This window comes from Phaethon lepturus, unplaced genomic scaffold, assembly GCF_000687285.1.
Source record: "Phaethon lepturus isolate BGI_N335 unplaced genomic scaffold, ASM68728v1 scaffold48658, whole genome shotgun sequence".
Taxonomy (NCBI): domain Eukaryota; kingdom Metazoa; phylum Chordata; class Aves; order Phaethontiformes; family Phaethontidae; genus Phaethon; species Phaethon lepturus.
Genome location: NW_010556539.1, coordinates 1 through 16060, shown reverse-complemented (window position 1 = coordinate 16060; position 16060 = coordinate 1). Strand labels below are relative to the sequence as shown.

General features: G+C 40.3%; 1 protein-coding gene across 1 annotated transcript in view; it reads left to right on the top strand.

Moving 5' to 3' along the window:
• The window catches only part of ABI2 (abl-interactor 2), a 35043-nt gene extending 19049 nt beyond the window's left edge, over positions 1–15994 (top strand). The window contains exons 4-9 of the mRNA XM_010292492.1: positions 611–757; positions 1820–1944; positions 5659–5817; positions 10129–10215; positions 10530–10703; positions 15819–15994. Coding sequence (XP_010290794.1) covers positions 611–757; positions 1820–1944; positions 5659–5817; positions 10129–10215; positions 10530–10703; positions 15819–15994 — 868 coding nt within the window. The remainder of the gene's footprint in view (positions 1–610; positions 758–1819; positions 1945–5658; positions 5818–10128; positions 10216–10529; positions 10704–15818) is intronic.
• The last annotated feature ends 66 nt before the right edge of the window (positions 15995–16060 follow it).

The window sequence follows — 16060 nt, the reverse complement described above, 5'->3', positions numbered from 1 at the left end:
GCCTGATATGTCAGTTAGCACGTTTCTGCCAGAAGACAGTGGGCATCACCAGCTTTTCCCAACAGGAACCTATTTATCATTGCAGGACACTTACAACTACATGCTTGAGAGTAAGAAGTCATTAAGTGTGTGGCTTTGACAGGTGGTGCTAAACAACTGGAAAATGAGTATATGGCACGCTCATTAATTATTTGTGCTGTGTGTGATAGAAGTACTTTCCTATTAAGTCTATGAACTTGACTTTGACCTCAGGAAAGGATGTTATAACTGGGATGAATGTTGTTGGTTGGTATGTGATTATGTATATACATGCAAACCATGGCACTTTTACTTTTAAAACAAGATATGGATTACTTTTAAAACAAGAATGGGATGTACAACACAGAGTTTATGAATAGGAAAAGCATCTGGAGATTGAAGTACAGGAAGAACACCCTTAATTGTTTTTTGTCATCCTATGAACTAGATACTGCAAACTTACAGAAAAGCATTTCTTTTTAGCTCCCGTTACTGATTAGTATGTAGCTATCTTTTAAAGAATGAAAAATCTTTGGTTTTGTCTGTGTCATCTTAATTTGCTTCTGTGTGAAATGTGCTTGTCCTTGTGTAGGCGTCACTCTCCCTATCGTACGTTGGAGCCAGTACGTCCTCCGGTGGTACCAAATGACTACGTGCCTAGCCCAACACGCAATATGGCTCCCTCACAACAGAGCCCTGTTAGAACAGCTTCTGTGAATCAGAGGAATCGCACATACAGGTACTCAGTGTAGTCCTGTACAAAGTGTGGTTAGTATTGTGTAAGCGTATGGACAAAAAACACTACGATAAATATCAAATGCATCTGCATTGATATTTCATATTGAAATGCATCTGCATAAGCTTGCCAATTCATGATACGGACTGGGAATGTCATTTGGCATGACGAGAATGCACTCTAATAACACCAGAAGAGTGAATCAGATTAAGATTGTTCACTTAATCCCCTAGTCACCTTAAATTTAGTCCTATCACTTAATTTTAGTAATTCATTAAGTACTATAACTGTGAAGTCTTTCGAGTAGGTAGAGCGTGATATTATTTTACAAAATGCTTACAAAACTGGGAAAAGACTGTGTACGGAACTTGACTTCTACATGTGAAGGACTGCATAGTATGCTTATAGTTCACTTTTTTTTTTAACAGTCTGACGCTTATAGATTGAGTAGCTGAAAAAGGGCATTGTATTTTGAGGATACTGATAACGTCAAACACAGAAGAAAGCTGAACTGTATTACTAAAGGTTCTGCAGAAGGCTAGCCTTTTCTCTGGGTTAGTGAGAGTTTTATGATGTGACAGGTCTAAATGCTTCCCTTGAAGTCTTTACTTTTTAAAAATTATAAGTACTTGAGGATGGCTAAACAGATGGACTTAAAATGTAAGAAAATATGACTTCTACTTTACTGTCTTATAATTTCCAGATCTCAGTAGTCTCATATGAAAGCATATAAATCAGAGTCTAAACAGTCTACCCATTTTTTTAAGTTAGAGGAAAAAGGTCTGTATTTTCTCAGTAGGGGTTGAAACACTTTGGGTTTGGAACAAGGTTCTGGAAGTGTTTCATTTTTGGGCAAGTTCGACACAACAGGTTTTTCAGTTAGCCTTAGTGTAGTCAAAATGAAGAGTTTTAGGAAACTAAGCTTTATATAGGTTTATTTAAGTCTTGTTTCTTTTCTTTTATCCTTGTTACTCCTCTGGATTAGGAAGGTGCTGTATGCAGGATCTTACGCTTCAACATGCGCAGAAGCATATTCACACCCTGGATTATTTTGGTTTCTTACAGCAGCAGTGGGAGTAGCGGAGGAAGCCACCCAAGTAGTCGGAGCAGCAGTCGAGAGAACAGTGGAAGTGGAAGTGTGGGTGTTCCTATTGCTGTTCCCACACCATCTCCTCCCAGCGTCTATCCGGGTAAGTGGAAACTTGCTGTTCCTCTTTCTGACTTGGCATTAACCTTTAACATTTGCAAGTCTCCTGAACACAGTGCTGAATAAACCCCAAGAGAGGTCTCAAAGTTCATTATCCAGAAATGTGCAAATGTTGAAAATTGCTTGCTATTGGCAGTATGAGTTTGAATCAGGTAGTATCTTCTCTGGGAGTGCCTGGTGTCCTCTCTAATGCTTCTTTTATATGTTAAGTTGTGTATCAGAATTTTTTGCCTGGCTGCATGCATGTGGCTAGGTAGGACACAACACCTTTTTCAGTGGGCTGGGGGAAACTTCTCCCTTGTCCTTTTAAGCAAATAAATGTTTTTTCATTGTCTGTTCATGCAGATACACAGAAGCATGCTTTTAAAAAATTAGATGTAACGAGAGGCCGGCACAGAGTAAATCTTTAGTACATTAATGCAAGCCTAACTGTGTTATCACAAAAAGACACTTGTTCAATGTAATCACCCCAGACTTTCCAGAAATAAGAAGTGATTTTAGTACTCCTTTTTCCTTTGCTCAGCCCTTTCAGTGAAGAAGAGTGTGCAGTTGGCTTGCAGCGTGATCTGGAATACATGATGCTTCTGAACTAAAGAATGGGAAATTTTTGGCTTTCCTCTTCTGTGTATTTTCTAATTAGTATTGTACAAAAGCTAAAGGCAGCTGTGCTACTGATCAAAAAGTAATGGCTTTCACTGAAAAGTTCTGGGTTGTTTCCTTCAGACCTGGAAGGAAGAAGTGGATTTGCCTGACCCCCATTTACAGTCTACATAGGAATGAGCCTTTCTTTAACAGCTCCATTTTTCTCTCATCTCCTTGTGCATTCTAAAATACTATGCATCTAATAAATAGCTAACACTGAATAGTCAAAGGCTTTCTCTAATCCTTGCTAACATGTCTCCTAATTAACTCCACCTCTTCCTCCTCTCTTCACTTAGCCCCTGCTGGCTCCGCTGGCACATCTCCCCTTCCTGCTACCTCTGCTCCTGCCCCCGCTCCTCCCGCTCCCGCCCCTTCCTCCGCTGCCCCAGATGCTGCGGCTGCTGCTGCAGGAGCTCAGCCCCTTGCTGATGGCTTCACCTCTCCAACTCCCCCTGCTGTTTCTTCCACACCCTCTGCAGGTGAGTGTCTTCTGCTGGTGGGCAGAGGAACCCAGGTGTGATCACGATCCAAGGCTTTTCAAAGTTCCTTCAGAAGCAGTGGGTTTTGTAAAATTATTACTATTTTTTAAATAACTAGAAAATATCTGCTAAGACCCAACTATAAGGTAACGGTTATAGCAGACAACTGAAGGTGTGCTAGTTTTATAAACAGCAATCATATCATTTTATCATTTTATTATTTTTACATGTGTATAGTTATTCGTTACATGATCATTTTATTGCTGTTTGTATACTGAGTATCTCACAGAATAATTATGTTTAGGAGGGGAACCAGCACTGATAGTTCTGGGCCTGATTATTCTCTTTCAGTAATGGAATAAAAAAAAGTTCATCTAGCTAAGTATAATTCATATGACTTGTCTCTTCAATGCTTTGAAATGAAAAGTCTCTTTTCAATGAACTGATAAAAAGGGCAATTTTTTGTGTTCAATGTCAGGTAAAATACAAGTTTTCATTATGCAGAATAGTACTAAAGCATAAGCATTTTTTTTAATAGGTAGTACTGATGGTGTATATTGTAAATTGCTTTTCTTCATGCTTACAAAATCACACTACCTTTTTCATTTTCTCACATGCTGAAGTTGCAGCATGTAGTACTTACTAACCATAACACTGTTCTGTATCAGCTTTTGATGAGGACTTACACCTGCATTGTAAAGATCTCCTTTAGAGAGACAGATTGATATATAGCTCCCTATGTGCCTTGTTGCTTTTCATTATAGTGGAGGCTGATGACAACGGTGTGAATTTGTTTGTTCATTGCTGTTGGTGTCTCTCGGTAAGAATTTCACAAGGTGCCAGAAGCATTCTTGAAATCATGTTTAGTTTAAGGTGCTGTGGTTCATATAAAATTGGAAAATACCTACACTAGAATTCATGACTATGACTAGAAGCTTCCAAACTGTGATGAATGTTGTTATCAGAAGATGATCCTGATGTCTAAACTACTGTCACGTTTAGAAGATGAGCTGTTGTCATACAGGGCCTCAGTCAGTTTTCACGTTTGATGTCCTGTCAGTATCCCAGTTCTTAAGCCATATTGCTTCTGTATTTTTGACAAGTCAAAATCAAGCACAGATTAATATTTTAATGGCTATACATTCACAATTCCATAAAAGAAATTTCAGGTTACTCACTATTTTTAAGATCTTTTGTTTCCCTGTGCTAATAGTGAGGTTGCTTGCATGGCTTCCCTGAAATAAAATATTTGAAGAGACTGGATAGTTTACTGTTTATGAGGCTGTAGTTTCTGGTCCTTAAGGATCTCTTATCCCTGTTTCTTCTCTCCAGTCACCACCAGTTTCTACCAGTGCATTAAGTAACAGGGAGACAAACACATGGGAAGGACACATTATGAAAAATGTGGAAGAGCCTGTATACTAGGTGGATTGCTTGTTAACTGTTCTTCTCCCTCATCTGTAAAAAGTGCTTTTTTTGAGATGTACGTATCTGTTCAAAGCAGGAGGAATGTGAATCTCTAGTTCATGTTTTTGCTCTCATAAGAAAGTAATACGGCAAGCAACTTGCCTTTTATTTACTGACCTAGTGTGAAGTTTTGCAAAGCAGTCAAAACATAGTGAAGAACAATGCAGGTTTTTAAAAAATTGCACGTTTATTTGTTCTATTTCCCTCTTTACTTCCCTGCATGCATGCCTCCTCAACCACAGTAACCATGCCTTCTTCCCTTGTTTTCTTGAGAGCTCTGAAATTTACATCTAGCACAAATGGTGAAGGCAGAACAGCTTGAGAGGGTAATAACCCATACGGGTATAACAAATCCAGTTTACTGTTATATAGAGTATATAAGCCAGAGAACTTTATGTGAGCACAGCAGATAGCTTAATGGTCTTGCTTCATTTATTGCTTGCTTAGATTTAGGGTCAATTACTTTGATACAGGAAATGGAGAGCAAGTTTTTAAGGAGTTGTTTCAATTGACAGCTCCCTGAACAAGGATCTTTGAGTATGATTTCATTTATTCCATCCTTCAAGCAGCTTCTAACATTCTCTTCTCCCCAGATGATTCTTTGCATATTTCCTGAACAGCACTAAGATCGTTAATACTGTGTTTTTCAGTTGTAGAAGGTAACAGCTCTGAATCTTGGAAATAGCATACAGTTAGTTTCTATGTGTATGTTGCTTGATTGCTGGGCTGTGAAGTGTTATTTTTTTAATTTATAAATAACTAAATTTGCAAGAAGTTTTTATAATACGCTATATAAAATGGATAACTTCATTAGCTACAGTTATAACTTTCTTTCATTTTGAAACTTTGTAGCTTAGACACCTTTGTATTGTCATACTGGCTTTTGTGAGCAGTGCCGAGTACAGGCAGTTGGGAGAGTTACTTTTTGTGTTGCTGTTGAGACATCCAGTTTCCTGCCAGTCTGGCAGCTAAACTGGCTGGCTGCTCCTAGGATGCAGACGTTCTTAAAAAAACCAAAAACCTTTTCAATCCTTTGAATCTTGAATGCAGATATAAACAAGGCAGGCATCATTCATCTCTTTGCTAATACACTTCTTTTTCTAACCTAGGTCACCCAGTTCAGTTCTACAGCATGAACAGGCCTGCATCTCGGCACACCCCCCCAACAATAGGGGGATCTTTGCCATATCGGCGTCCTCCTTCGATCACATCACAGACAAGCCTTCAGAACCAGATGAACGGAGGACCGTTTTATAACCAGAACCCAGGTAAGAAAGTGTTTCTGCTCTGTTGAACTCACCACAGTGGTGAATGGCATGGCCTTCAGATCTCTGAAATCTCGATGTTCTGTCTCCATTGCAGATCTTGCAATTAGTCACAGGTAACTTCCAGTATCTTGCTGGTAGCCATGCCAAAGCCACAGTCTGAGTACAGAGTGTTCAGTTTCCATTATGGCAAGCAGCTCAAAACAATACTGGCTTTGTTGCCAAATAAATTACTTTTGATGTCACAGTTCCTATTAGACAAGCCTTAGTCCTTTACTATCCCATGTGCCATGTTTCTGCTTTGGTGTGGGATGAGTATTTGATTTTGCACCAGAACACTGATTCTTCATTAATCAGTCTTTATCTTGTATGATTGATTTTTTTCTTCTGATTAATGGACAGTTCTGGAAATTGCACTTGTTACGCAAGGGCAAGCATTAGACACCTTAAGAGACATCAGTGGTGTTTGGTATGGAGTGCAAAGGAGCTGTGTCATCTGCTAAGTCCACAGATGATGTTATTCTAATGGGCGACCTGTCTTAAAAAGCAGGCTGAGATACTAACGAGGAACGGCGTGTCCTGTGTGTCGGGCAGAACACAGTAGTAGCTTTTCATCCGAGGAGTCCGTTTCCCTGTGCTTGTGGTGTGACATGAAGGTTTTGATACCACAGTAGGGGAGACTTTCTTTTTTGACAAAGCTACAGAAAGATGCAGGATGCATACTGAGCGTTCCTCGTTAGGAATATTGCACGCTGACTTGCAATGTGTTTTGTGGTGATGGTTTTTGGTGTTTGTGGTTTGGTTTTTTTTTTTAAATTGAGCAATGGGCTGGGAATTAGGTCAAATGCTGTAGCCTGCATTTAAGGGATTTGAGCAGGTTCAAATATTACTGCTTATGAGCGACACTGCAAAGAGATGTGTGTGCTTAACTTGAGAAGGAAATGGACAGTCCTGCTGGGGATGGGGGGTGGAGGGGGTTATATGACTACATTGGAGCCCCATTGCCTGAAATATATGGTATCTGTTAAGCACATTATGTGCATATTGAAGGCCGGAGGGGAATAGGCAAGAAGGAAAGGGTAATAGCAATAAAAGAAACCTTTCAGGATTACCTTTGCAGTAAAGAGGATTTTCAGTATATCCAGAGAGTTTCTGACAACTGCTGTGCATTTCTGCTTTAGCAAAGGGATAATTCTCTGCAAGCTACCATTGCATTGTTAATAGGTAATCACAGAAGATGCCAGTTAGACTTTAAATAAGTTACATAACCACAATTCAGTCTGTGTACCCAAAAAGAAGATAAATGATTATGGTGATTAGTCACTTGAGCTGTAAATCACAAGCAAAATACTTCCATTATCTTGGCATACTTGATAGAACATCAATAAACAGTTGTAGTAAGAGACTTTTTTTGTATACCTAGCAGAATACAGAATTTATTAGCTTTTGCAGTTATACTAAACCAAGTTTTTTTGGCCTGTACCTTGAAAGAAGAGGATGCTCAAGCATGCATAATTGATAAAGATCCTACGCACAGAGGGCTGTTGTGTCTGGAAGGAGCAGGGTTAGTAGTGACAGGACACGGGCCGCGATTGCTTCTCAGTGTTCCTGAAAAGAGGGAGAAACCACAAACGAGGTGAAAAAGAGACCTTACAACAGGCAGAGGAGCCAGCTATGGCTTGTTCTTCTTTGCAGGCTGTTTGGCAATAAAGCAGTACTGTTTTTCCCCCTTCCATTTTTTAGTGTGTTGGCATAGTAATTTTTGTTTATTCACTTCACAGGAGGATGAAAGATACTTGCCTTGCCCTGTTATTTTGAACACCACTTCTAAGATAATATAATTTCTCTCTTTCATGGTGAGACCTTTTTAACAACTGAGAAGAAAATGTTAAGAAATGGCAGACCCTAAATGATCTCAGCGTGTGTCTGTCCCAAAGCCACCCTTGCCAGCCATGCCAAGTAATGAGTGCTTTAACTTTGCAATCTTAGGTACCAGTATCTAAGCAGTAGAGAGCTCTGTACAGGCTAAGAACCCCGTGGGAGAAGCTGTCAAGTATCGAGGTGGTGGTCTGCACCACACACTGTTTATATAGCTGAATTCTTACCAGGCTGAAGTAATGTAGTGGAAGGTGCTCCTGAGCATTTCTGAATCAATTTACAGCAACTGTGTAGATGAACTCCTAATCTGCCAATGGTCGATGTGGAAGGAAGCTGGGAGGGAACGTTTAAGCTGTTTATCTCATCTTCTGAGACAGCAGAGGTAAAGTTTTTCTGATGCACTTTATAAACAAAGTCATTATTAGTAAAATATTTATTGTATTGGTTCCTAAAGGTCAAAACTGGTTTAGAGTCATTATATACCATATAGAGACAATATAATATGATAGTCCCTGCACTGTGCATAGACTGAAGCCAAACCAACTGGAAAAAAACAAGGAATAAACAAGGAATGATGTCAGCTAGTGTTAGCATCACTGTTTTGATTAAACTACAGGACCCAAACTAAACTAAGAGGTTTTTTTGTTTTTGCTTGGATTGCTTGTCTGAACAGATTTATTTTTCTACATGGAAAGCCTTGTTGTTTCTTTCAAAGAAATATCTATAGGATACAAACAAAGCGCACTGAAGGGACCTAGGAAACTGCAGCTGGTCTCATATGATAGATATGAATTGTGTGACTGCATCTGACATTGAATGGAGGAAACATTTTGAAGCCAACTGTTTTTATAGCATATGTAATTAAAACGGCAGGGACTTCATAGTTGCACAAGAATGCTGAATTCATGAATACTACTGCATTTCAGTAATATTTTCCTGCTTTGAAAAAATGCAAGACCAAATCTTTTTCCAGCTACTGTGGTTACACTTGAAGGAATAAATACTCTTAGAGGTCACGTCATTCAAGTCAAAGAAGCTGTAATTAGAAATGTATTTCAGTTTTTCTCAGGAAATACTAATTAAATGGTGAGATAATGGAGCTTGCTTTATATGGAGGTACAAGGATATTTTTGCAACAAAAACGATGGTTGGTTCTGGTTTTTTTTGTTTGGGGTGTGTGGTTGTGAAAGGAATGTGAATGTGAGTGACAGAAGAAATTCAAAGCACTTCAGATAATAGTTACTGAAATAAGCAATAAGAAGAAATTTCGAGACATGAGTTTTAAATGCCCTGGAATTCTTTTCATTTGCTATGATGGTGTGAATTAATTCTGAAAAATACTACATCATACCTGGCAGTTTTCTTACCGGCTCTGGAATTAGTCTGAAATGTATTTAGTTCTGTTCTGCAAGATAAATAAATGTACAATGTACCAGTGTACATGAAGTGTAGACCTTTTTCCGTCATTCTTTTGGACATGACTAAATGTTTCTGTGTGCCACCACTAACAAGAAAATTACTTAGTTGTGGTTTTCCTGAGGTGTGCTTTCTGAAAAATAATCTTGTAATGTGCCTAAAGAATATTGCTGCATTACTCTTGCGAAGTGATAAACTAGATAAAGGTAGTTAACCATTTTTTTTCTTAACTAGATATCTGAAACTTTCATTCCTAGCTTAAACCACAGTTCAGTGTTACAACATTTGCAACTGGTTAATAGTATATTCTTTAAATGTGAATTCGCCTGTGTTGTACAAAGACAGCTCTTCTGGTACCAGTAGAAGGGCTGCTCAGGGTTCAGCGCAGTGGTCTGCAAAGCCGGGCGGGAAGGAAAGGAGGCAGCATGTCTGGAACAGGCCCTGTGGCTCAGCAGCAGCACAGGGCGCTTTGTTCTACCAGTAAGGTCAGAAGTCTGGTGTCTTCCCAGTGCGCTCAGTTGTCAAAGGCAACTTTTTCTGTTTTGCCTAAAATAACTGCCTCATTTGATGGTTTTTTTGGCCTACATTTTGCAAAAAACTAGATATATCCATTTTCATTACTAAGGCTTCATGGATGCTGTTACCTCTATAAATATCAATTTGATTTGAAAGGAGGAGGATTATAGGGAGAGAATCCTCTTGATACATTTGTTAGGTCTGTTCCTAAAGTAGTACATTGCTGTAGTGATAAACTTCAACTTACGGGACTCTCATAGTCAGATCAGAAAAATAATCTTATGAAAAAGAGATGGGTTGGAAATTTTGAAAATAATCTCTTTGAAGTAAGGGTTATGAATGTGCTTAAACCACTTGAGCCATTTGTCTTTGAATGTCAGCCTTTTTATCTCAGCTTCTTAGCAGACTGCTACACTGTCTGAGTGGTGATGACGTCTACTTTCCTGTTTGCTGCTTTGTTGTGTTTCTAATGGAATGCCTCTCTCTTTTTAATTTCCGTGGCAGCATCCCTTGCTCCTCCTCCCCCCTCCATCCTACAGGTAACTCCACAGTTACCGCTAATGGGATTTGTGGCCAGAGTTCAAGAAAACAGTAAGTTTGCTGCTTCCTTGTGCTATGATTTATTACTGGATGTGGCTTTTGTTTTGAGTGGATGAAAGAGTTGCCAGAATTCTGCCTTCTCTGCTGCCTCTGCAAGTTTGTCTGAAATTGTGAAGAGAGGGAAAAGGAAATAATTTTATTGGAGGAACCTGATCCTTCCTTCTCTGAATTTTATTGGCTCTAGTGTACTTCCACAAGTTCTAACTATTAGGGCCAGTGCAACTAACTGGGGTAGGGACTACTGCTTCAATCTGCTACCATGGTTCTAGAGACATTTTCATGGTTATACTGTTGCTTATTTTCAGTTTCAGATACTCCCCCACCACCACCACCTGTGGATGAGCCAGTGTTCGATGAATCTCCACCTCCACCCCCACCTCCAGAGGATTACGAGGAGGAGGAAGCAGCTGTGGTGGAGTACAGCGATCCATATGCTGAGGAGGACCCTCCCTGGGCACCAAGGACCTACTTAGAAAAGGGTAGGTTTAGAGCTGGTAGAGGTGGTAGGGTCGTGTTTGTAACAGCTTTTTCTGTAAGCTCCTGCCATCCTGCTTTTGGACGCAGAGTCTGCCTAGACTCCTTCGTAGCCAACATTTGGCATTGTGGTAGGGCTGCTCCTCCAAATGGCAACTTAAAGAACGAAGGTTAAGCTACTCTTCTGAGTCTGACTCTTTCACCCCTTTCTCCACAAAGGGAAGATAATGATTATCTGGCTAATTACATGTTTTTAATATCCTCTGTAATCTACTTAAAACTCACCTTTCACTAGTCTGCTTAATCCTAATAATCAAACTCCTATGAGTTCAAAAATAAATGAATCAGTGCTGCCGTTGCACTTGAACTTTGAACACATGGGTGCATCTGGAGAAGCGCGGCAACATGTGTCTGGGGCTCTGGAAGCTGCAGTGCTGCATCAGCGTGGGGCCATGCTGAGGTAAAAAGCACTGGGTCTGTGTAGGACTGACTGACTGAGGCATTGCGGCATGGCTGCATCTAGAGGTTTTCCAGTTCTGAAGCAGGTGTGTGGAGGCATGCTGGTGTAAAACTACAGGTAAAATAAACTGAGTAGGTAAGTGGCTTAGGGGCACTTGAATATGAAAACATCTACCGCCTGGTGTTCTCCTGTGAAGCAGGGTCAATGTAGGTCTTAGTGGTGATATAAAATCTAATGTTGCAAGCAACTAGGCCTCTCGGCTGAGTGACCGTTAGATGCACTCAGACTGTATCAAGGAAAAAAAGTCAAGAATGCTGCAAAGATAAACCCAGTGCAGGACTTGAGGGGAGGAAAAGGAAAAAAAGAAGATGGACGAGGCATCTTCTGCCAACTCCAGCCAAAATAAAATATTACTGTTCCTAGGGAGGTGGAGGAATATGTGACAGGGTTTTTGTTGTTATTCCCCTGCCCTCTGTCTAGCTGGTGTTAGTGTTTAGTGTAAGCAGTACCCCAGCTTTGCTGACAAGCTGAGACCACTTGTCCAAGTGGCTGACTTGTAGGTGTTTACATGACTCGCTTTATCTATTGACCTCTCCAGGCCCCTGATTGACAGCAAGTGTCACTATTATTCTGTTGATGCACACAGGCTCTTTGTTTGATTAAAAGTTGCTTCAGCTGATTCTTGTCAGGGAAGCTCATTTCCATGAGGGAAGACCGGGAAAACAGGGATCTCATATACAAAGTACTCTTCTTGCTATGCAGTTTGGAGGGTATTGCTGTTATTCATAGTAGTTACCTGACATTACCCCATCATTGGGGTGGGGTTCCTGATGTTGCATTTTGCGGGGTGGGGAGGATGGCAAATTTCTTCAAGTTGGGACCAGTACAGGTCATTTCAGGAAATACTGGATGTGCTGCATTACTTAACAAACTCCTCCCTATCAGGCAATCTTAGGAATGCACAGTATCTGCTCAGTTTCACTGTGGTTGATGTATTTTGTGCTGGATGAAGATTGGCAGGCATGTTACTTTTTGATAGGAGAGTGAGTCTCAAGATTTCCCTCTGTATTTTTGCAGGCATTAAGACACTCTTTAGCCTAATTTTACATTTGTATCACTATCTTTGTTATGTTTCTGTTATTCCTGCCACCTGGCCCACAGCAAATCCTCAGTGGCATTTCAGCTAGGAGCAAAGGAGAAAAAAAGAGGACCCTGATGTGCATTGCCTGTTTGTAGTTTCTCATACTAATGCAAAGGGCGCGGGGGGGTCTGTTTGTGGGGAAGAGAAGCCATGAAATCATGTGGCACGTGGCCTGGGAAAGACAACTTTCTGTTTGAAGAAACGATGGGATTTGAATTACAGCGTACTGTTCTGATCTGCTTTTCTGTGTGACTTCTATGAGCTTGTGAACTAAAACAATTTATATAGGTGCATATATGCACAGATCTGTTCCATCTTGGCAGACAGTCTAGGCACTTGTAGTTTGGTGTTTATAGGGAAAATCACATGGGATACAAAAACTGTAGTGGGATTCTTTAAAGATAATCTGGAGAAAGTCAGGCTTTTAGTCAGAACGTTTTTCCTGCAGAAAAGCAAAAGTGTAGGAAACCAAACATTCTCTTGTACTGATGTAGAGTCCCATGCAAAAACATAATTTTGATCTGTATTTTGAAAACTAGAGGACTAGAACATCTGAAAGGTTCGTCTGTTCTTAGAAACACTCATAAAAGTAATAAAAATTTAAAGTGCTTACAATGTATGAAGAACTGTTAAATAGTAGTAAAACTACTTTTTTTGTGGACACCATTAAAAAAGAGATATTGTCATAGGTGTGGTTTCTGTTGTAGTTACATGGATAGCCCTACTTCTGTTCAGCCCATGTCTTGAGATTTGACTGCTTTGCTGGAGTTGGGGGAGAAGTGCTCAGCTTTATAGCAGACAAGCTTTAAAATTAATGGAAAGCCCCATGCTAAGAGAGGACTTTCATACTCAAAGAATGTGTATACTTATCCTGCTGTGAAGTAATAATGCTTTATCTTCTGCAAAATAATTATTCCTATGGCAACTCCTTTTAAGTTCCTGTAAGTGCTACTCTGTGCCACACATTTCAAAGCAGACAAAACTGCTGGAAGGAGGTGTCAGTACAGAGGGTTGCTATGGGATGAGATAGGATTCAGTATGATGCTGTCCTTAAAGTGGTTGTGCAGCGTAGGAGGTGGTATTTAACATTAAGACATGCTCTAACCTACATCTGAGGAAGGAAGTGAATAGCATATCCATTTTGAACAGACAGAGAAGCTTTTAGGTGGGATACAGTTACTGGGTACATTGAACATGAGGATGGTACCACATGGCTGTAATAGCAACACCCAACCAGCAATGTCCAGCAAAGCACGCTGCAGTTTTCCATTCAGCTGTGTGTCTGGGTGTGTGGCATGAAAAGGTAAGAAAATGTCTCAACTTTGCGAATCAGATGAACAGAAATGGATATCTGGAAGGAAAAATTGGCTTTATACCACATAGAGAAAGCATGTGGTCACAGCTACTAGATTTCAGTTGGATAATCAGTCTGGCCTACACCTGTGGTCAGTTTGATGTAACAGAATTTAGCCAAACTGTGTGTAACTGTTGAAGAAGCAAAGATCCCTGATGAGAAGAATATTAACCTAAATGAGTAATTCTGTTTTTCATATCTGCATTGAAATTAAAAGAATTCCTGGCTCAGTCTAGCAGGGAAGAATGCCACCTCCTGAGTCAGTATCGCTGCTTCCTGTCTCATCTGGAGCCTTTTTGCAACACTGGCCTGGGCTCCTGGTAATTTGTGGTACGTGACAAGCACACAGCTTGAACTGGTGGGACTACAGACAGGAGGATTAAACAGCCTTTTAGAGAGAGGAATGTTGCCAATACAAAAGTACCATGCAGGAGGAAGCAATGGTGATGCAAAACCAAAACCAGGCTTCAGGTGACTTTGTAAGAGGCTTAACAAGAAGCAAATTTTCATCACAAACTGAGGGAACAGTGTCCTACTTGTGATTATGAAATAATGAATCCAGTCAGTATCAGAAGGGACTCTAGAGTGTGCTCAAAAATGAGAAAGAAAGGAGTTGGAAGTTACCGTGATCCTTGGATTATTATTATCAAGAGAATGAAGAACAGCAGCACAGTGAATCTAGGAAGAAATGTTTTTAAATGAACAGGTATAGAGAGTAGTTAAAAAGGAGTTTTGAAGGACTTTGAATGTATCGTGTTCATTTAGTGACTTCTGTTTTTCAAGCTAAAAATTTACTCATTTGTGTTTTGTTTCCTTAGAATGGTATGTCTAAAACTAGTTAGAATGAATTACTTAACAACCATACTCATATAAGTGTAGAGCCCAGGGACATGTGTTTTTTAAATATGTTCTGCTCAAATGATACAAATCTCCTGTTTGGGAGATTTATTTAAAAAAAAAAAAAATTCTCTGTACCTACTCCGATTCTCCACCAGGATTGATTTGTGTATTTTACTTCATGATCTCTTCAGGATCCAGGTTTCCCAATTTGTATTGATTCCTTTGCTCCCTCAAAAGGAAATGACCTCTTTTCTTTTGACAAGAACAATGACTTCAGTAGGACTCTTGGACACTGTGCTTATGAACACATGCTGTTAGTTTGGTTTTTTTTTTTCCTCCTTGGTTTGGTTTACAGTATCTTCCCTTCTATCCCCAGTACAAGATTTTAGGATCCCTGTCCAACATCCATTTTGTTTCAATGGCAGCACTGCAGGTTTCATTGCCAAGTGCTCAAAGCAGGGAGTGATGCTCTTTGTTAAAGTATTCAGAGTCTGGCACAGCTAATTTTCTGTGTGGAACACATAATGATAGGACTGCGAATGGAAAAACATATCAAGTTGATGTCTGTTTTCTGCCATTTCAGGGCAATGCTCTCTTTAATATTTGCCAGTCCTTGTCCAATTTCTTTGACTTTCCTAACAGGTTTCGTGCCTTCAGTAAAATACTCTGCAGCTGTAAGAAAAATGTCCTGATACAGTAGGTGTATGCTTTGTTTCAGAGAACCACCTTACTTCTTCCTAGCTCCTGACTGGGATTCGCCCACCTTGGCCCTGTACATTCTGGGAGTGACTTCTAGCTACTGGGGCTGCATGTACGCATTTTACAGATTTTAATGTGGAGGTAGCTAAGGTAGATGGAATCTGGGACGTTAGCTTTGGCTCATTCTTACTGTGATCCAAAGAGAACTCTTATTACTCTCCCTCTTCCATGTCTCCCTGATGACTGTTAGCGGTGCAGAGATCTCGTTTTGCACATACATCTAACACATGAATCTTGGAGTAGGTTTGAGTGGTCATAGCTGTGTGGAGTTACATCCACCTCCTTGTATCATTCCACACCAAATTCCAGTTTATTATGTAAACTTTTCCTGTGGTGATGGTAGTAGAAGAATTAAAGTAGTCCTGGCTCACGTGCTTCAAAAGATGAGGTCTTATAAAAGGGGTTGGAAGAAACTGCCCCTCTCAGCAGGTCATTCTGTGCTCGTAGAGGTGAGGCAGTGCAGTTTGCCCAGATTGCCTTGAACATGGAGAGCTTTGTATGAGCTAGGTTGATTTTCTTCCTCCTCCCTGTACCTCTCCTAACAGTCATGCTCTGTTCTTTCCTAGTGGTGGCGATCTATGACTACACGAAGGACAAAGAAGATGAGCTGTCATTTCAGGAAGGTGCCATCATTTATGTCATCAAGAAAAATGATGACGGCTGGTATGAGGGGGTCATGAATGGAGTGACGGGGCTCTTTCCAGGGAACTATGTGGAGTCAATCATGCATTACTCGGAGTGAAGACTAGAGGACAGAACACTGCACCTCCTGCTGCAGGAGCTGTCAGGGCTTCCCAGATCTCCACCA